The sequence below is a fragment of the Marmota monax genome, unplaced genomic scaffold (genome assembly GCF_021218885.2).
Source record: "Marmota monax isolate L192 unplaced genomic scaffold, Marmota_monax_Labrador192_F-V1.1 WCK01_AAM20220418_F8-fsc00238, whole genome shotgun sequence".
Taxonomy (NCBI): domain Eukaryota; kingdom Metazoa; phylum Chordata; class Mammalia; order Rodentia; family Sciuridae; genus Marmota; species Marmota monax.
This window is the reverse complement of record NW_026693175.1, coordinates 987,340-1,008,325: the sequence shown is the minus strand read 5'-3', so window position 1 is coordinate 1,008,325 and position 20,986 is coordinate 987,340. Positions and strand designations below refer to the sequence as shown.

At 54.2% G+C, this 20,986-nt stretch overlaps 1 protein-coding gene across 5 annotated transcripts in view; it reads left to right on the top strand.

The window, feature by feature from the left end:
• The window catches only part of St3gal5 (ST3 beta-galactoside alpha-2,3-sialyltransferase 5), a 36,605-nt gene extending 15,872 nt beyond the window's left edge, over positions 1-20,733 (top strand). For 2 of the 5 annotated variants that reach the window (XM_058583023.1, XM_058583024.1), the window contains exons 2-8: positions 5,602-5,678; positions 6,965-7,088; positions 8,335-8,446; positions 13,764-14,107; positions 16,780-16,966; positions 17,356-17,514; positions 19,704-20,733. In XM_058583023.1, the coding sequence (XP_058439006.1) occupies positions 6,967-7,088; positions 8,335-8,446; positions 13,764-14,107; positions 16,780-16,966; positions 17,356-17,514; positions 19,704-19,952 (1,173 nt within the window). In that variant the 5' untranslated portion in view covers positions 5,602-5,678; positions 6,965-6,966 and the 3' untranslated portion in view covers positions 19,953-20,733. Of the gene's footprint in view, positions 1-5,601; positions 5,679-6,964; positions 7,089-8,334; positions 8,447-13,079; positions 13,199-13,763; positions 14,108-16,779; positions 16,967-17,355; positions 17,515-19,703 lie in introns of those variants that run through there. The other 3 variants (XM_046455905.2, XM_046455906.2, XM_046455908.2) reach the window with 2 other exon arrangements.
• The last annotated feature ends 253 nt before the right edge of the window (positions 20,734-20,986 follow it).

Here is a 20,986-nt window from a genome sequence, read left to right as displayed (position 1 = left end):
TTTTGCCTGAGGCCTATAACTAGAGCCCAGTCTAAGCAGCCCCTAGAGGTGAGGTACAGAGTGTGACCAGCAGGAGCTCGGCTCCACTCCAAGGAACTTCTTGAGTTTTCTAATTCATACAAGCAGAGGTCCTGTGAACATGTGTGGGAATGGATTTTAAGGGTGTGGGATAATAGCGGAAGGATCATCAACTTGGATCAAACTGAGTTTATTGCTATTGGCCCATTAAGCAGAGATTCTAGGTTTAATGTACTAGCCCACAGTGCTAAAAAGGGTACTAATAGTTTGGCTGGTTGGCTGAAATATGGGTCCAAAGATGGCCCACTGTAAATGAGCTGGAAATCCATGACATTCTTTGGTTTACTGTTGATGAGGGAATTCAGAGTCTCAGAGAGAGAATGCTGGAGTGGGTTTGTCCCATGCAACCTTCTCCTCCATTCTTGGGGTATCTGCGCTTCACCAGAACTGTAAGAAACAAATTTGGGAGGGGAGCCCCAGCATCCCTGAAGGGCTCTGTCATTGTTCTTTGCGTGCCAGGCCTTACTGTGGGAGCTGCCGTCAATCAATTGGAAGACTTCAAGGCGATGGGCATGATTGGATCTCTGGGAGGAAGAGGCCAAGGGGCAGCCCTCACTTGCCAAAGACAGCGTGGTTCATAGTTACCATAATGGACAACAAAGGGGAAGAAATGGACACAATATCCTGACTTCTGTAGATCTCTGGCATTGACTACTTAATCAAGAAGCCAAATAGATGGAAACCCACCACATTCTTACTTGACTTATATAAGCAGAAAAACTCCAGGGCTAACGTCCAACAGTCTGCCCCAGATCATAAGAGCAGAGAATCACGACCTCTCAACCACTTCCCGGATTTGAGTCAATCTACTGATCCGGAACCCCTTGAATGAAGGGAAGGCCAGGTCCTCTTGAGGAAGGACCTTGGTACAGTACCACAAATCTTTCCTGTTAATCTGTCTCCCATCCTTCCCTAAAGGGTCCTAAGGCCTTTTACTAACTAGGAAGACTGTGCACTAGGGAAAAGACAGTGATCACACCTTTCGGGGACTACTAGACACAGGCTCTGAATTGACATTGATTCCTGGAGATCCGAAACGTTCTTGTAGCCCTCCAGTAAAAGTAGGGGCTTATGGAGGTCAGGTAATCAATGGCGTTTTGGCCAAGGTCCGACTCAAGGGTCCAGGGGACCCCAAAACTCATCCGGTGGTTATTTCCCCAGTCCAGGAATGTACAATAGGAATAGATGTGCTTAGCCCTTGGCAAACTCCCACACTGGTTCTCTAACCTGTGGAGTGAGGGTTGTTACCTTGGGCAAGGCTAAATGGAGCCTCTGGAGTTGCCTATACCTGGGGAAATAGTGAATCAACAGCAATATCGCATCCCAGGGATTGCAGAGCTTAGTGCCACCACCAAGGACTTGAAGGGTGCAGGGGTGGTGATTCCCACAACACCCCACTTAACTCTCATCTTTGGCCTGTGAAGAAGACAGATGGGTCTTGGAGAAGGACAGTTGATTGTCATAAGCTTAATCAGGTGGTGACCCCAACTGCAGCAGCTGTACCAGATGTGGTTTCTTTGCTTGAGCAGATAATGCATCTCCTGGTACCTGGTATGCGGCTACTGATTTGGCACATACCTTTTTCTGCATCAAGGTGCATAAGGACCACCAGAGACAATTCCCCTTCAGCTGGCCAGGCCAGCAGCCCTTCACAGTCCCTCCTCAGGCATGTCTCTGTTCCCAGCACTATGTCACAGCTTAGTTTGCAGAGACCTTGAGCGTCTTTCTCTTCCACAAGGGATTACACTGTCCATTATACCGATGACATTGTGTTGACTGGGCCAACTGAGCAGGAGGTAGCAACCCCTTTGAACTTGCTAGTGAAGCATTTGTATATCAGAGGGTGAGAAACTAATCCCACTAAAATTCAAGGCCTTTGAGTAAAGTTTATAGCAGTCCAATGATATGGGGCTGTTGAGATATTCCTTCCAGGTGAAGGAGAAGTTGTGGCATCTGGCCCCTCCTACAAAGAAAGAAGCACCAGGCCTGGGGGGCCTGTTTGAACTTCGAAGTCAGCACATTCCTCACTTGGGTGTGTCACTTAGGCCCATCAAGCGAGTGACTGGCAAAGCTTCTTGCTTTGAGTGGGGTCCAGAACAGAAGGCTCTGCAGCAGGTCCAGGCTGCTGGGCAGGCTGCTCTGCCACTCGTGCATGTGACCCAGCAGACCCAATGGTCCTTGAGGTGTCAGTGGCAGATAGGGACGCTGTCTGAAGCCTTTGGCAGGCCCCCATTAGCGAATCACCGAGGAGGCCATTGGGTTTTGGAGCAAGGCCCTGCCATCATCTGCAGACAGCTACTCTCCCTTTGAGAAACAGTGCAACTTGGCCTTCTACTGGGCCTTAGTGGGAACTGAACACCTGACCTTGGGCCACCAGGTTACTATGTGACCTGAGCTGCCCATTATGAGCTGGGTGGTATCAGACCCACCAAGCCATGAAGTTGGACATGTACAGCAGTACTCCATCACCAAGTGGAGGTGGTACCTACGCCATTGAGCACAGGAGGGACCTGAAGGCACAAGTAGGCTGCATGAAGAAGTGGCCAACTGTCCATGGCTCCTGCTCCTGCTGCAGTACCTTCTGTCCCTCAGAATGAACCTGTGTCTTCATGGGATGAACCTTATGCTCAATTGACAGAGGAAGGGAAGACTGGGGCTTGGTTCAGGGATGGTTCTGCACAATACCCAGGTACCACCCGGTAGTGGACAGCTGTGGCACTGCTGCCCCTTTCTGGAACAGCCCAGAAGGACACTAGTGAAAGGAAACCTTCACAATGGGCAGAACTTCGGGCAGATGTGGTAGCATCTGGCTGGGCATTTTACCTGGAAGAAAAATGGCCAGATGTGTGATTAAACACTAGCTCATGGGCCACAGCCAAGGGGTTGGCTAGCTGGTCAGGGAAGTGGAAAGAACATAATTGGAGAATTGGTGACAAGGACATTTGGGGGAAGAAGTATGTGGGTAGACCTGTCTGAACGGGCAAAGGATGTGAAGATATTTGGGTCTCATGTGAATGTCCACCAAATGTGACGTCAGCAGAGGAGGATTTTAATAATCAGGTAGACGGTATGACCCAATCTGTGGACAGCAGTCCACCTCTTTCCCCAGCCACCCCTGCAATGAACAGTGGTCATGGTTGCAGGGATGGCAGTTATGCATGTGCTTAGCAGCATGGACATACACTCACCAAGGCTGATTTGGCTACAGCCACGGGCCCGTTTGCCAGCAGCAGAGACCAACGCTAAGCCCCCTAATGGCATGATTCCCCAGGGAAATCAGCCAGCAACTGAGGCAGGTTGAATATAGTGGACTGCTTCCATCACAGAAGGGGCAGCGGTTTGTCCTTACCAAAATAACACTTATTTTGGCTATGGATTTGCCTTCCTTGCACGTAGTGCTTCAGCCCAAACCACCATCCATGGACTTTCAGAATGCCTTATCCATCGCCATGGGATTCCACACAGCATTGCTTCAGACCGAGGAACTCACTTCATGGCCAAAGAAGTGCGGTAGTGGGGTCAGGCTCATGGGATTCACTGTCTTACCGCGTTCTGCTCCATCCTGAAGCAGCTGGTTTGGTAGAACATTGGAATGGACTCTTGAAGATGCCGTTACAGTGCCAGCTAGGTGGCAATACAGTGCAGGGCAGGGACAAAGAACTTCAGAAGGCTATCTATACCCTGAATCAGCATCCACTCTATGGTATTGTCTCTCCTATTGGTAGAATTCACGGGTCCAGGAATGAATTCATGGATGGAGATGGAAATGGTACCTCTCACCATCACCCCTAAGGACCCACTAGGAAAGTTTGTGCTTCCTGTCCCTGCAAGATTATGCTCTGCAGCCTGGAAGTCTTAGTTCCAGAAGGAGGAATGCTTCTGCCTGAAGATGCAACAGTGATTTCATTAAACTGGAAGTTAAGCCCCCACCCCCACCCCCACATGACACTGAGTCAGCAGGTTAAGGAGGGAGTCACGGTGCTGGTGGAGTACCAAGGGGACATTGTCTGTCACTCCACAATGGAGGTAAAGAAGCACACTCCTGGAGTGCAGGAGATCCCTTAGGGCGTCTCCTGGTACTGTTGTTAAGGTCCAGGGGAAACCACAAGGACCCAATCCAGGCAAGGTGACAAAAGTCTCAGACCCTTCAGGAATGAAGGTGTGGGTCCCACCTCCAGGGAAAGAGCCAAGACCTGCTGAGATACTTGCTGAAGGTCCAGGGAATACACAGCAGGTGGTAGAAGGTAGTTATAAATACCAGCTGTGGCCATGTGGACAGTTATTGTAATTGCCACTGATGACTCTTCCCTGTTCCATTAAGAATATGTTCAGGTGTACTTACACATACATTAAGAGTAAATGTTATTACTCTCCTGTTATTCATCATATAATGTAATACTGTAATGACTTAACATCAGTAATGTTTTTGTTTTTTCTATTCTGGAGAAAGAACTAGTGTATTCAGTTTTAGGAAGGATAATTATGTTAGGCAGAATTAACACCTGGCTATTGTGTTTACTTGGAGATTAAGTATGATATAAAGAATCATACTTGGATATCAGATTGAAAAGGGGTGGACTTGTAACAGTTAATTTGAATTGCCGATTTGATTGGATTAAGAGATGCCAGGGATTGAGAGGATTATGGATGTGTCTTTAAGGTTGTATCTAGGAATGATTGGCATGTGGAATAGCCAACTGAAATGGAGACCCTCCCTAAGCTTGGGCAGCATCAACCTATAGGATGGGAGCTTGGATGGAATAAAAATTGGAAGAACAAGGAAGCAGCAGCAGATGCAAGCTCGGTTCTTTTTGAATGTTTTCTTTGTTTTTAAAATAGTTTTTAGTTGTTGATGTACCTTTGTTTTCTATTTATTTATATGTGGTGCTGAGGATCTCACACATGCTAGGCAATGCTCTGTCATGGAGCCCCAGCCCGAATGGGTTATTACTGCTGCTGTGATTGTCTGAGGATATCAAACTCGGGCTTCTTCACTCTTCCAAAGCGAACTCTGACAGTGGTCCCCAGAAGCCTTCCCTCTCAAGCTAGGGCAGCATCGTGGATACTCTTGTTCTGGAGCTTCAGCCTCTTGGACTGCGTAGCTACTGGTTCTCCCATCCTGCAGACAGCCATGTGGACTGTCCAGCTCTGGTCACATAAATCAATCTAATAAGTCCCGTTTTATGATCATACTTAGGTGATGGCAAGATTACAATCAATCACTGAGTTGATCTCAAAGCAGGAGATGGAAACTTTCTTCACCAGCCCGTGGTCTGGATCCACCAGCTGGTGGGCCAAGGGGCAGGCTCCAAGTCTACACCCTTCCACCAGCTCCCAGGGTTAAAGCACACCTTTATAGTCCAAACCACATTAATCATAAACGGCTGTTGCTGTGATTCAAAATCATAAACAAACATCACAAGATCTAAAATCATAAGCAGAAGGGGAAGTAGGTCAAAATAACCCTAGTTGAGCACAAGTTAAAGAATGGTTACTAACATCTAGATAATCTTTCTCTGATAGGGTCTCACTAAGTTGCTGAGACTGGCCTCAAACTTGCGATCCTCCTGCCTCAGCATCCTGGGTCCCTGAGATAATAGGTATATGCTACCACATATGTCTGAAAGGTCACAAATAAAAAATAAAAAGGTCTGGGGATGGAGTGAGACCCTGTCTCAAGATGGAAAATGGAGGGGCAGGAGGCTGGGGCTCAGTGGTAGAGTACCCTGAACTCATGCCCAAGTACTGAGGTAAAAAGAGTAAATGTTAACATTTTGGAATAATCGTAAATTCACACGATACCTCGGGGTGCCTCCGTGCCTTTCCTAGTCCCCCACAGTGGTGCCTGCGAGGCTCCTGTCATAGCTGGGAGGCTACATGGGCACAAGACAGGGAACATCTTCATCACTACAGCCCCCGACACCCCAATGTGTCCCCACCCTCCAGCCCCAGACACCCCCCACGTGTCCCTACCCTGCAGCCCTAGACACCCTGATGCGTCCCCACCCCGCAGTCCTAGACACCCTGATGCGTCCCCACCCGCAGCCCAGATGCCCCGATGCATCCCCATCCCCCAGCCCCAGATGCCCCACTGCATCCCCACCCCCAGACACCCCATGCATTCCCAGCCCCAGACACCCTGATGCGTCCCCACCCCACAGCCCCAGACACCCCAACACGTTCCCACCCCCCAGCCACTCCACCACATCCCCACCCCACAGCCCTAGATGCCCTGATGTGTTCCCACCCCACAGCCCCAGACACCCCGCCGCATCCCCACCCCCCAGTCCCAGACGCCCTGATGCAATCCACCCCCCAGCCCCCGACACCCCGACGATCCCCACCCGCAGCTCCAGACACCCTGATGTGTCCCCACCCCCCAGCCCCAGACACCCCGATGCGTCCCCAGCCCCAGACGCCCCGTCGTGCCCTCACCCCTGGGCCCCAGCTGCACTTACACATCCCCCCCATGCATCCCCAGACACCTCATGCATAGCCCCAGCTCCCCATGCATCCCTACCTCCCAGCCCCCCCATGCATCCCCAGACACCCCAACACGTCCCCAGCCCCAGACACCCCGTCGTGTTCCCTCCCATGCATCCCTCCCCAGCCTCAGACATCTCGATGTGTCCCCCCCAGCCCCAGACTCCCTGATATTTCCCCAGCCCCAGAAGCCCCGACATGTCCCCACCACATGCCCCCCCCCCCAGCCCCAGACGCCCCCGCGGGTCCTCACTCTTCAGGGCTGTCATTCTGGAGCTCAGGAATCATGGCCTGCAGCCCTGCTGTCACTACCAACTCCCTCTACTTAGGCCCAGGTGGCACTTTCCCCAGTTTGTCCCCTCACTGCCAGCCCAGCTCACATACCCTGTGCCCTCTCCTGCAGCAATGCCCAGTGAGTGCGACTCTCTGAAGCCCAGGAGTGACGGTTCAAGGACCCCCCTGCAATGGTACAGCGGTGCCCAGAGCAGGATGCGGAGACCCAGCCTGCTGCTGAGAGACGTCATCAAGTGAGTGCCCACCCAGGGCCGGCCAAGGCATCCAGAGGGGAAACGGAGCATATAAGAGAGGCCTCGGGCGCTCAGCATGCAGGACCCTGGGGGCCAGGGAGAGGGACACCCAGATCCCAAGGCTTGAAACTCAGAAGACAGCACAGGGACTCCACAGGTCCCCCAGCCTGCTCCCCATGTCCCCTCCACCCTTCAGGACCACCGTGCTGCCGGGTTCTTGTGAGTGCGTGAGTGTCTGTGTGTGTTCTCTCCTGTATGTCTGTGTGTGCTCTCTCCTGTGTGTCTGTGCTCTCTCCTGTGTGTCTGTGTGTCTGTGTTATCCCCTGTGTGTCTGTGTGTTCTGTCCTGTTCCCACACAGCAGTAGCAGGATCCTGGTCATTCATGGTCTTTAGTCTCAGGGAAGAATTCAGATCTGTGCCCAGGTGTCCAAGGAAGCCTGAAATGAGAGAGAGGACCCTGACTGCCCGGTGGGCTGAGCAGCTGGGGGTAGGGCACTTGCCCGTGTGCCTGGGGCTGGCTCCACTCCCAGCACCGAGAACCAGACCAAAACCCTGCCCGCCACGCCTCCCGCCTGCGCCCAGCTCTGCCACCGTGGCACCTGCAGAGGGCGCATGCTGGGTGCTTTGCTCTAAGCTGCCCCTCGCCTAGCGCAGGGACCATCCCCTGTGGCCCGGCCCCCTCCTTCCCCGTCAGACGTGGGTCATGGAAAGCTGTAGTACTTAAACCTTAAACCGGTGTGGGTGGTCTTACCTTTAGTTTATCAGGGCCCTGGGGAGCTCATGAAAAATGAGACCCCTAGAACCTAGACCCAGCTCTTCCTCCAGACCTCTGTGAGTATGTGTGTGTGTGTGTGTGTGTGCATGTGCGTGTGTGTGTGGACATGACAGTGTGGATGCTCACATCTCTGAAAACAGTTTTTGGGTGGTCCTAGGGAGATATCCGGTGCTGTCTCCCTCCAGTCAGCCTCATTTCCTGGTAGAACTTTCTAGAAGTATTATGAGTAGGTTGTTCTTTCGTGTTCCTATTTTTGGAAGGACTGACAGTATTTTAAAGAAGCCAAAACCCCAAAGCTCAGATTCTGTGGCCCTGACCCAGAGGGTGCTTCTGCCCAGTCTCTGATCTGCACTGTGGCCTAGGTTTTATCAAGGTCCCTGGATGGCTGCGTGACCATCTGGCTTTGAGGAAAGTGGCACCCTCCACGAGCTGCGTTGGGGGTCGGCGTCACTGCCTGCCTGGTTCTTCCAGGTGCTCATTGCTGGTGTTGGGAGTGTGGCTCCTTTACATCCTCAAGTTGAGCTACACCTCGGAGGAGTGCGGCGGCCGGAAGATGCAGTACGTGGACCCTGAACGCATGAAGGTGAGCTGCCATCCCTGGGTGATGGACTTTGGATGCAGGAATCCACCCAGATGCCTCCCCACAGGCCCTGCTGCCTGCGAGTTGCCCAGCTGCCCCTCACCGCGCCACAGGGTGGGGGTGGGGGGTCCACTAGTGTGCCAGCGCGGGGGCCGCTAGCATGGTACTCCCCACCCGTTCTGAGCAGAGGGGAACACGTGCCAGGGTAGCTCTCGTTCCTCTGGTGGTCTCTTCCGTTCTCATGAGGTCCTGTGTTGGGTTCTCTCTCCATCCACTTTTCTAGCAGGTAATGGATTGACGGTTCAGCGCAGATCCCTCTGGCCATGGACAAGGTTGGATTAGCAGGACTGGGGCCTGCCTGTGGGAAGAGGCGCCTCACTAGGGGGCACGTTAGGGACGGTGGCTGACACGCCGGGCTGTGTGGCTCTCTCCCGAGACCATCACTGCCTTCCGCCGGGGAGGCCAGACCTGGAGGGCTGAGTTACTTGCCCAGGCCACACTAGTCAGTGCTCGCTGTGTGCTGGACCTGCCCTGCAGTGGTCAGTGGTGCTATCTCACTCACCTATGTGCCATGTGGAGTAGGTGTGTGACCTTGCCCTCACAGCCCACTACAGTTGATTATGGCCCTCTGCCTCCTGGGTTCACAGTGAGCCACAGCACCAGCACCCATGCCCTGTCTCCCCTCCCTGGAATGTCTGGGAGGTGAGACCAACTGTGACCAAGGCAACATTACTGGTCTCAAGGCTCTGGAACTTCCCCCCCCATGTCTGCCAGATGTGGTTTCCTTAAGAGTTGGTGATGGTAAACTGTAAACGGTAGGACTCATTCCCTTAATGAGAGTAAAGGTCATTTATAGGGCCTTGCCCCTGTGGCCGCAGTTAGGCTGGGGACATTGCTTCACGCATGTCAGTCTATGATCCCTCACAGTCAGTCCTCAGCTCGGCCCCTAGCCCAGGCAGCTGGCTGAGTTTTCACTGTAGTATTCTTTCTGTGACTTGGTCATTTAGATCGGGTTGCTTTAAACCTGGTGATGTTGCAGAAGGTGCGTCAGTGTGGGCTCATGACTCAGGAGCTCCAGCCCTCCCTGTGTCAGGCTCTGGGCAGGTGCATGGGGCATCTCCCCTCGAGTTTCCAGACGGGGAGAAGGAAGTGGTCCAAGGCAACTGAGGCCCCAGGTCACGGTGCCTGACAGGTGGGCTCCCTCCCGTGGCTGCCTTCCTCCTCAGTGCTGTGCCCTCTCCTGAGTGCTTTTTTGAAGCGATGACCGTAACAGAATCTCACCTCTTACTAACAAACATGCCCCGTGCCTATGCTCCTGAGAAGGACCATCCTGAACGTCATGGAGTGGAGTGAAGTAGAGGTCAGGACCTTCACCCTGGTTCTCTGTGGCAGACTGCCACGGCGTTGACCTCACAACTGGAGGTGCCAGGTGTCGGCTTAGTTTTAGTTGTGAGCATCCTGGAAGACACTGAGGATGGGATGGACAGGCATCATGTGTCCTGCATGAGCGTCCCATTCCCTGGCCGCTGCCCATGCCCTGCACCAGCTCCTCCCAGGGGTGCCCCTTGCTGGCTGCACTGGCTTCCAGCTCCAAAGCCGTCAACAGCAGAGCTCGCGCAGGGTGCCTCTCCCAGGCATTCTCCTCGGAGCTTTGGGCCCAGGCAGCAGTGAAGGGGAGCCCGGGTGGAGCTCAGGGAGGAGGCCCTGACCTGGCCCTTCCCTGCTCCTTACACATTTGAGTTGAGGTGGATGAAGGGAACAGCACCGGCTGTCCCGGCTTCCGTGGCATTTAGAAGGCACGTTGGCTCAGACTGACTTCCTGCACCAGCCTGCTCCAGGCCCACAAGGGCAGCAGCCAGAGGTGACTGCTGGGCCTTGCACTCTGCTCAAAGCCTAGAAAATGTGGCTTGGAGCCTGATGTTGAGCTCTTGGCCAGAATGGAAAAGGAATAAAGTCTTACCCCTTCCAATGAAACTCCTAGAGCAGGCTCGCAGTCCCAGAGCTGTGCCCCTCCCTGGCCTGCGACCTTGCTTTCCACCACAGGCAGGGGAAGCTTCCCAGGTCTCTCTCAGTGCTTCCCAGATATTCCCTCCACCCAAGGAGATGTGCAAAGCCAGATGCCTGGGATGTCACTCTGATGGGAGATTTGAGCCTTTGTTTTCTAAAAATCACTGTTTACAACCTTCAGACCTGGAGTCTAGGGATAAGGAATACAGTATGGTGGGGTGTATACAGTAGCTGAGTATATACAATATGGTGGGGTGTATACAGTAGGGGTGAGTGTATATAATATGGGGGGTGTATATAGTAGGGGTGAGTGTGTACAGTATGGTGGGTGTATACAGTAGGGGTGAGTGTAAACAGTATGGTGGGATGTATACAGTAGGGGTGAGTGTATGCAGTATTCTGGGTATACACAGTAGAGGTGAGTGTATACAGTACGGTGGGTGTATACAATAGGGGTGAGTATAAGCAGTATGGTGGGTGTATACAGTAGGAGTGAGTGTATACAGTTTGGTGGGTGTATACAGTATGGTAGGGTATATACAGTAGGGTGAGTGTATACATTAGGGGTGAGTGTAAACAATATGGTGGGGTGTATACAGTAGGGGTGAGTGTATACAGTATGGTGGGTGTATACAGTAGGGGTGAGTGTAAACAGTATGGTGGGGTGTATATAGTAGGGGTGAGTGTATACAGTAGGGGTGAGTGTATATAGTATGGTGGGTATATACAGTAGGGTGGGGTGGATACAGTAGGGTGAGTATACAGTATGTGGGGTGTATACAGTAGGGGTGAGTGTATACAGTATGGTGGGTGTATACAGTATGGTGGGTGTATACAGTATGGTGGGGTGTATACAGTATGGTGGGGTATATACAGTATGGTGAGTGTATACAGTAGGGTGGGTGTATACAGTAGGGTGAGTGTAGACAGTATGGTGGGTTATATACAGTAGGGTGAGTGTATACAGTATGGTGGGGTGTATACAGTAGGGGTGAGTGTATACAGTATGGTGGGTGTATACAGTAGGGGTGAGTGTAAACAGTATTTTGGGGTGTATTCAGTATGGTGAGTGTATACAGTAGGGGTGAGTGTATACACTATGGTGGGTATATACAGTAGAAGTGAGTGTATACAGTATGGTGGGTGCATACAGTAGGGTGAGTATAGACAGTATGGTGGCCCCACTGCTGGTGTGGCCGTCCGGGTGCAGGGTCGCGGTGTCCCCTCGTTGGCCTGATTCCTCTTGGAGCCACCGATCGCGTGCAGACTGCTCTTCTCGGGGGCTGCCGTGTGCTGTTTCTGTGGGTTCCTGTCACTCCAGGGGCTGCGAGTCAGCCCGGTCGGTACTCCGCACACACCTCTCTGGAGGCTGCCTTGCTCCACAGACCACCTCACCAGATGCTACCAGGGCTATGAGGTAAACAGAGGTGTGAATACGCACAGCACCTGCAGCGTCGTCTCCAAGGCTCTGGAATATCTGTTCCAACATGGGCAGAGCCTCCGAACGTGGAAGTATGCGCCTCAGCAGTAGTGACTCTTTGAAGCTGTATTCTAAGAACTGTTTCTTCTGCGGTTGGGTATATGTTTCTAAACAGTGTGTCCAACAGTCAGTGATAACTGAGGAAAATGTAGCTGGCTGAGTTGGTCAGCTTTCATCGCTGTGTCAAAATACCGGAGAAAAACATCCTAAAGGGGGAAAGATTGGTTCTGGTCACAGTTTCAGAGTTCTCAGTCCACGGTTGTCTGGATCCGTTGCTCTGGGTCTCAGATGAGACACAACCTGACAGAGTGGAGCACGCTGCCTGCAGCCTGGTGGCCGGGAAGCAGAGAGAATAGAGGGGAAAGGCCAGGGACAAGATACACCTTCCAGGGCATGTCCCCAGTGACCCCCTTCCCCTGCCTGTGACCCACCACCCTCTGTGGGGCAGTCTCTTGTCAAGTCCAGAGCCCTTGGGATCCAGGCGCTGCCTACCAGTCCCACCTCTGAAAGGGCTGCAGGACAACAAGCCTGCAGCGGGGAGCCCTGGAGGTCACTGCAGACCTGGGCTGGGACAGAGCCCTGGAGGTCACTGCAGACCTGGGCTGGGACAGAGCCCTGGAGGTCACTGCAGACCTGGGCTGGGACAGAGCCCTGGAGGTCACTGCAGACCTGGGCTGGGACAGAGCCCTGGAGGTCACTGCAGACCTGGGCTGGGACAGAGCCCTGGAGGTCACTGCAGACCTGGGCTGGGACAGAGCCCTGGAGGTCACTGCAGACCTAGGCTGGGACAGAGCCCTGGAGGTCACTGCAGACCTGGGCTGGGACAGAGCCCTGGAGGTCACTGCAGACCTGGGCTGGGACAGAGCCCTGGAGGTCACTGCAGACCTGGGCTGGGACAGAGCCCTGGAGGTCACTGCAGACCTGGGCTGGGACAGAGCCCTGGAGGTCACTGCAGACCTGGGCTGGGACAGAGCTCTGGAGGTCACTGCAGACCTGGGCTGGGACAGAGCTCTGGAGGTCACTGCAGACCTAGGCTGGAACACTGGGGTAGCATCTAGAACTCGGCTGCAGTTCGAGTCCTCATAAAACAACACTGGCGGAGTTGAAAAGACCTGGTAAATCCCTTACATAACACCCTGTGGAATACAGGAGCCTACACGTGCACACGGCAGCGCCGAAGGAGGTGCTCAGAGGAAGGCCCGGGTGGCAGAGAGATGGAGAAGGGCCCCTGGCTCAGCAGCTGCCCCTGGCTCACACGAACCACACAGGTGCTGCTAACAGGCCACCGTACCCAACCATGTTTCAGGTCACTTACCCCCCAGATTGTGCACAGCTTGTTACCCAACTGCTAAAGAAACCTTTTCCTTATCCTGCAGGATGGGAATCTACAAAATGAAACCTTTTAAAAATTGTGGTCAAATAAAAACTATGATTGGTTTCTTTTGGCCACTCTTACACTTGCAGTTTTGCACCTTAGCATGGTTACCCGGAGGCTAAGCAGCTCTCCAGATATGGGTCTTGCCAGAATAGCCCTCTGCAGCTGTGCCAGTTCCCTCTCCCTGCAGGCACTGTCCGTCTGTGTGTGACCAGATAGGTCACGGAGGGGTCACGTGTGCCAGCTTTCCCCGTGGGCTGCGGCACGTGCCCCTGTCCAGCACACCAGCCTGCTGGCATTCCTGGGTGCTTTCTTCCCCGGGTCCTCTTCAGCTAGACTGGCAGGAGGCAGAGCCTTGCCGCCTCCGGGAGCAGTGAGATGGGCACCCTCGGACTGTCCCTCGAGGAGTGGTGCTCCCAGGAGGGGCGGCCCCCACTCAGCCTGCGCTTGCCTTGCAGAGAGCCCAGAGACACGCCCAGCAGGTCCTGCAGAGGGAGTGCCGGCCGGCATTTGCCAAGAGGGCGATGGCGCAGCTGTTCGAGGGCCGGTACAGCGCGGACCTGGCGCCCTTCGTGCAGAAGGCCCCTGACGCCAGCGGGGCCGAGTACAAGTATGACCCTCCCTTCGGGTTCCGCAAGTTCTCCAGCAAAGTCCAGAGCCTCCTGGAGACGCTGCCCGAGCACGGCTTTCCCAGACACTGGGAAGCCAAGGCCTGCCGGCGCTGCGTGGTCATCGGCAGCGGAGGGATACTGCACGGCCTAGGGCTGGGCCCTGCCCTGAACCAGTTCGACGTCGTGATAAGGTACCTGGCTTTCCAGAGCCTCTTGCTGGGGTTCAGGCCACTGCTGGGGACAGTGAGGGTGGAGCTCAGGTCCACGCCCCCGAGGGACTTACCAGCACCCAGGCTGCAGGGGCAGCAGGCAGGGGCCACAGTCAAGGCGGGGGTCTGGAAGGATGGGCAGGTCCAGGGGAACAGAGGCCCCGGAGGTCATAGCAAGGTGGGGACCCTGTCTTCAAGGCGGTGAGAGGCTGGTGAGGCCATGGGGCTGGCAGGCAGGACCCGCAGCGAGGAGCTGGCGTCAGGTCTCTGCTCGGGTTAAAACTTGTTTTCCCGCGGGGTAGCTCAGTAGTAGAGCACCTGCCTGCCCTCCCCAGCACCACAGAAAGAGCAAATGAACACACCTGTTTTTCCAATTATACTAGTAAAATATGTTCATTATTAAAATTCAGAAGAAGAAGGGAGGAAATTGCAGCTGCTGCTCCCCACAGAGTCCCCACCGATCCTGAGTGACTCGTGGATTTGCAGGGTGCTTCTGAACTCGACACTAGGAGTGGTTTCTGAGGTCATTAAATTCCTGGCAGGTCTTCCAGGAGGGTGTTGTGAGGGCTCGGTGGTTCTTTGGGGGCACTTGGATGGTCTCAGTTTTCATTACTGTGGAGTGTCCTGCATATCCTTGTCCCTGCGTCTCCATGTCCCTCTGCCATCATTTCCTTGGAGACTTTCCTTAAAGCAAGGTGATGGGTTCCAAGACAGGTGGCTGTCCCCAGGCCCCGGGTCACTGCACTCAGCTGCCTCTCTCCATTTTACAGAGAAGCAGAGCCTGGACCTGGGGGCCCACAGCCCACCTCAGTTTGCCCAGCAGCTGCACATGGGTGGGTTGAAGGCCGAGGAGAGGGACCTGTGCATGGAGGGCCGGGCTCAGGGAGTGGAGCCTGGGGACAGAGGGAGCCCTCCTGGGAGGTAGGGCAGCACTTCCTGACAGTCTGGTGGTGACAGGGGCATCTAGATTTCCAATCTGGGGTCAGAGGCATTAGTGGCATTACTGTCAAAAACAGGGAAAGTGAAAAAGTCTGTGGTTGGTGAGGGACAGTAACAAAATCTGTTTTGGACATTGGAATCCTGAAAGTGAAGATATGCCCACATAGTGCCCTGTGGTTTGGGGCAAGTTTCTTAACTGCTCTGCACCTGTTTCTTATCAAGAAACGCTGCAAGAACTGCACAAAGAGCTTCCCTCCCCTGGTCCCCAAGTCTGGCCCATCGTGAGTGGGAAGCACTGTTAGGTCCCAAATGCATTGGAGCCACCTGCCCTCCAGAGCGCCCTGACCCAGCCATGTGGCCCACTGGCCTGGCCAGTTTCCCCTTGTCCTGAGGCTGCCTGGAGCCATGGCTTGCTGCCCAGCATCATAGCTGAGTATTGAACCACGTGTCCTTGGCCTGGGACGACATGCAGGCTTCTGCTGCCTGCATGTTCTTCTGAGCCACCGAGAGGTCAAGGGACTGAAGTTGGACTGTTGCCATTCTTTTCTGGACTCTTTGAGAGTTACAGATAGGTTCCACCCACATCCTGCACGGGCAGTGGAAGTGGGGTTGCCCTCAGTGGAATGGGCTGGCTGGGAAGTAAGAGCTAGGAAAAATAGAACGGCGAGAGAACCACAGGGCACAGAAAATGTTTCCACAAAGCAGGGGCAGGACAGCCTACCCCACAGACGGGTCCAGCTTCTGGACTCTGCAAAACGGAGCCACGCTGCTTTATTTACATCAGGAAACATCAAAAGCCTTCCATAGAATGTTCCTCACCAAAAAAGGCTAAATGTGGGCTGTCCAGTTCCCAACAGGTTAACACCCATCTCCAGAGCTAACAGAGTGGAGATAAAGGTCACGTGCACTGGGCAGTCTGTTGCCGCAGGAAAGCCATAGATAGTCCGCAGTGCCAAACCTAAATCTCCCTGGCTACCACACCGAGAGAAGATCCACCTGTAATCCTGGTGGCTTCCTGCAGAGAGCAGCCCTCTGCCCCTAGGCAGTGCAGTGTGCTTGAACTGAGAACAGGCCCCAGCGCTAATATAACGCACTCATTAGGAGACAGGCCTTACCTGAGCCCTCACTCACATTCCACCCATGGTCCCCAAATGAGTTTTATTTAAAACAGAGGAAAGAAAGGACCAGAGTGCTGCCAGCCCAGGACCTTGGCATGTGGTACTGTCACGTCAAGTGACGTGACAGCACACGGGACAGCACATGGGGTCAGGAGTTCTGGAAGAGGAAATGGCTCAGGAGCCCCACCTGAGCCCGGCCTCCTCGGCCACTGCTCGTGGGTTTGTGCCTGCCTTGTGCTAGCATGGGGGATTGATTCCCTCTGACTTCCTTTTGAAATTCTAGCAAGAACCAGAAATATTCTGAGCACAATGGGAATCTTTCAAGGAAATTTTACTGGCACCCCAAGAAAGCCCAGGATGGAATGTGTTCATGGGCTCAGGTCCTGGGTGGGTAGAATCGCTGGACATTCAGAGGTGAGGTCTGGTGCTCTGTTGTGACTGAAGCTGCGTTAGTCAAACCAGCCAAGGTGGCAGGCAGAATGCCCATCCCAGCACATCCTGGTCCCAGACAGTGTGGGAACATGGCCCGGGTGCTGTGGGGTGTGGCCAAGTGGTGGCACTGGCCTCGTCACTGTGTCTCTCTTTTTGTTTGAATAGGTTAAACAGTGCGCCCATTGAGGGGTATTCCGATCATGTTGGAAATAAAACTACCATACGGATGACTTACCCAGAGGGCGCCCCACTCTCTGATGCTGAGTATCACGCTACTGATCTGTTTGTTGCTGTTTTATTTAAGAGTGTTGATTTCAACTGGCTTCAAGCAATGGCAAAAAATGAAACCCTGGTAAGTAGCAGAAACCACCTCTCAGGGGTCCTTGGTGGAAGGCATAGTCGCCTCTGACGGTGTTTGAGCCCTCCATCAGGAGGGCTTCCTGATGGATGTTCCTGTCCTGTCCAGTGCACCGTTTTTGTTGTTTTGCTTTGGTTTTCTTGCAGTGCTGAGGATTGAGCCCAGGGCCCTGTGCCCAGGAGGTGGGCGCTCTGCCAGCTGAGCCATACCCAGCCCTGCCGTTCGCCTCTGGGCCTTGCTGCTTTCCCGGTGGCTGGTTCTGAGTGGCTCCACGGTCTTCGGCAGCGGCTGAGCCTTGCGGGTCCTGCGGGTGGGCTTTGCTCCCCTCTGCTGGCGGGGTGACCTCGTCCAGTCCCTAACAAGGGCTCACTTTCTTTCCTTAGCCATTCTGGGTGCGACTCTTCTTTTGGAAGCAGGTGGCAGAAAAAATCCCCCTACAGCCGAAACATTTCAGGATTCTGAATCCAGTTATCATCCAGGAGACGGCCTTCGACATCCTGCGATACCCAGAGCCCCAGTCGAGATTCTGGGGCCGAGACAAGGTACTCTCCTGCTGTGTAATTCAGCATTATCCACGTTCAAGGGGAGACAGTCCACAGTTCCCACAGGCTCCACCATAAACCCAGGAGCCTCCCCAGAGGAGGAGCCTCAGTGGGCCCTGGCTTCCGGGCACCTCCTGGTGTGGTGACTGCTGGCTGGCGTGGTCAGCACTGTGTCACTGAGGTGTGAGGGGCAGGGCTCTTTTTCCAGGGTTCCATGCAGTTGCAGGACCCTGGAAGGCACTTCGCTGGCCAGAAAAGTTCTCTCCTTTGAATACGGTGAGCCACTCAGTGCAAGGTGGCGCTTACCATCACCTCAGTGACGGTGATGGTGACTCCAGTCTCCAAGCCTCGCTCCTCGTGGGCCCATGAGCTGGTCTGCGGGATCCGAGTCGCTTAACTGCATGGGTAGAACTGTGAACACTTGCATGGAAGTTGTTCTTTTTTTTTTTTTAAAGTAGACTTTATTTATTTATTTTAATATTTATTTTTTAGTTTTTCGGCGGACACAACATCTTTGTTTGTATGTGGTGCTGAGGATCGAACCGGGCCGCACGCATGCCAGGCGAGCGTGCTACCGCTTGAGCCACATCCCCAGCCCGGAAGTTGTTCTTACATGAAGTTTAGCACAGGTGTAATAAGCACTCCCAGAACACACAGAGCTCCTCACAATCCACGAGAAGAGGTGTGCCAGTGACCAGGGCAGACACACCAACAGGCGTCCCCAGAACAGATTGGCATGAGCAAAGAATGCTGTGCAGGGGACTCGGCACTACCAGCCCCACAGACTCCAAGGGGCTGCCTGGCCTTCCTGCCTCCTCCGTAGCAGAGGCTGGGAAATCTGAGAGGTCTTTGTCAGGATGGAGGTAGAATAGGGTCCTGGAGGGTGGCTCGCAGTGCGGTCCAGGCTGCCTAGCAGGAAGGCGCCCTGAGCCCTCACTCCTCTTAGTTTCCATGGCAACCATGCAGGCTGGCCATGGGGTTCCTGCCTAGCCCCAGAGGGAGTCTGAGGGAGATGAGCACATCACAGCAGGGAGCAGTTTCTAGGGAGTGATGATAGTCCCTGTGTTCCCTGTCCTCGCCTAAATCAGTGCACGCCGGAGAGAACCCCATTCCCATGTCAGAGTTGTTTATGGCAGCCCCTGGCCCCAGACAGCAGGAAGGCAGCCCCTCTGCACGTGAGAGCCACACAGCAGAGCTTGAGAGGTCACCCATCCCTAGTCCGAAACCCAAGACATCCTGAGCACCAACCCCACACCCCAGGGCAGAGTTAATGGGACCTCGGAGGCCACCACTCTGAGGGTGCTGGTGAGGTCACCTTCAGGCTGCATGTGAGATGCACAGGAAGCCACGGGTGTTATGTTTGGACTTGGGTCCCAGCCCCAAGGTGTCTTATGTATATGCAAATATCCCAAGGTCCCCAAGTACCCGAAGCAGTGCTGGCCCCAGCATGTCTGGAAGGACTGCTCACCCTGGGATTGGCTGCCAGTTCTGTTTTCTGTGTCTTCACCCAAGACCAGGATGGAGGGTGGGAAGCAGAATGCAGAGTCGCACCCTCCAGGTGGCATGGGCCACTCGGACAGGAAGAGGGCAGCAGCTCAGGGAGCCGCCAGTAGCCTGGACCTGGGCATGCTAGGCCAAGTGGGGAGGGTCCAGTCTAAAAGGAACAGACAGGAAGCCCTTGATTCAGGTCAAAAACTGCGCTGGCCTGAGCGGAGGGTGGGAAGGAGCTGGCTTCAGCTGGATGTGGTCTGCAATGTCGTCTGCAGAACAGCTGCTGGCCAAGTGGACGTAGAACAGCAGGACTGATGTTCATGGGACAGCCTGCCCCCCACAGGGTCCCAGCGGAGGTCAGGCCCTGGGAGGGACAGGCAGGTCCTCTGGTTGCCTGGGGATATTTGTCACATGAGAAGGCGGTGGGCCTGCCCTGGTTCAGGACGCCCAGCAGAGGCGGTGCTTGGGAAGCAGCTTGAGCTAGGACCAGGAGCCCTGTCCAGCTGCACCTCAAGGGTGCATTGGGAGCGTCCACAGACTACATTTTGGAGCTGGGCTCCTTGACCCCCGAGGGGAGTTGTGCTGTCCAGGTGAAGTAGTGTGAGGTCCACCCCTGCAGCGGGCAGTTTTGTGCCCACGCAGCCCCTGCAGCACCACAGAGCAGCGAATGAGGAACTTTGGTCTTTGCTCTTTTTCAGAACATCCCCACAATGGGCGCCGTGGCCGTCATCTTGGCCACACATCTGTGCGATGAAGTCAGCCTGGCAGGCTTTGGGTATGACCTCAGCCGCCCCCAGATGCCCCTGCACTACTTCGACAGCCAGTGCATGGCGGCCATGAACTGGCAGACCATGCACAATGTGACCACGGAGACCAGACTCCTCCTGCGGCTGGTCAAAGGAGGCGTAGTGAAGGACCTCACCGGGGGTGTCCACTGTGAATTCTGAGCACACCGACCTCACCAGGAAGGGCGCCTGTGGCCCAAGGGCTGTGTCGGGCCTCCTCTGTGCAGTTCATCCTGCAGATAATATGAAGAGCAGTTGGTATTTTTAACTTTAATTTAAAAGATGTCCAGGTTTTCCCACTTCTTTTCCTATTTATTTGAAGTCAGTATTTGTTTTTGCACAACATTTTATAAGTTAAGTTCAAAAATGGAAAGACTTTTCAAAGAGAATTGTATGAAATATTTTATTGGATTTTTTAAGAAAGTAATTTAATCTGTAGAAGCTCTGACCGTGCACATTGCACACAGAATACCAGGTGGTGCGGTGGATGGTGGGCTCACTCCTTGAAGACCTGCTGACTGCCTGCCTTCTTGGGTCTTCCGCTCCTTGGGTGGCACGGCAGAGCGGCTCTCAGGAGGGCACTGAGCCACTGCAGCCTGGAGGCCTTGCTGGGGGAGGGACACTGGCCAGGGCCCAGCCCTCTGAGTGCTGTGTGGTGCCCAGGGCCGTGGAGGCCACGGTCATCCCGGCAATCACAGTGACTCTCAGCCTTCTTGAGGACATTAGTCCTGCCCTTCCAGAGCACTTAGGTTCTGTGAGATGTTTGAGGTGGCTCATAAAGACCAGCGCTGGTACCCAGCGTCAGGGAGTCATAAAGACCGGGACAGAGCTTCTGGTATCCAGCGTCGGGGGAAACGCCCTTTTCAGGAACAGTCACTTTTTCTGAAATGCTGAAATGAAATCTCCCAGTGTTATAATTTCCTTATTAAAACATTTTTTTAAAGATGTGTGAATGCTCACCTGGTGGGGTGGGCCAAGCAGTGTGCTGGCCAGAGAGGGAGAACAGGAACGAATGAAGTGTGTGAGGGCCAGTGAGGAGGTCCTTGCAATGCTTGGTTATTTGTTCAAGGAAATGAGTCTGAGCCTCCCTGAAGCTGTCTGGCTGGGGGCCACTCCTCGCAGGGACCCTGGAGGCTGCAGCAGGAGGGACAGGGAGTCGGGGTGCCTTCCTCACGGGCTGCTTGGCCCCAGGCAGG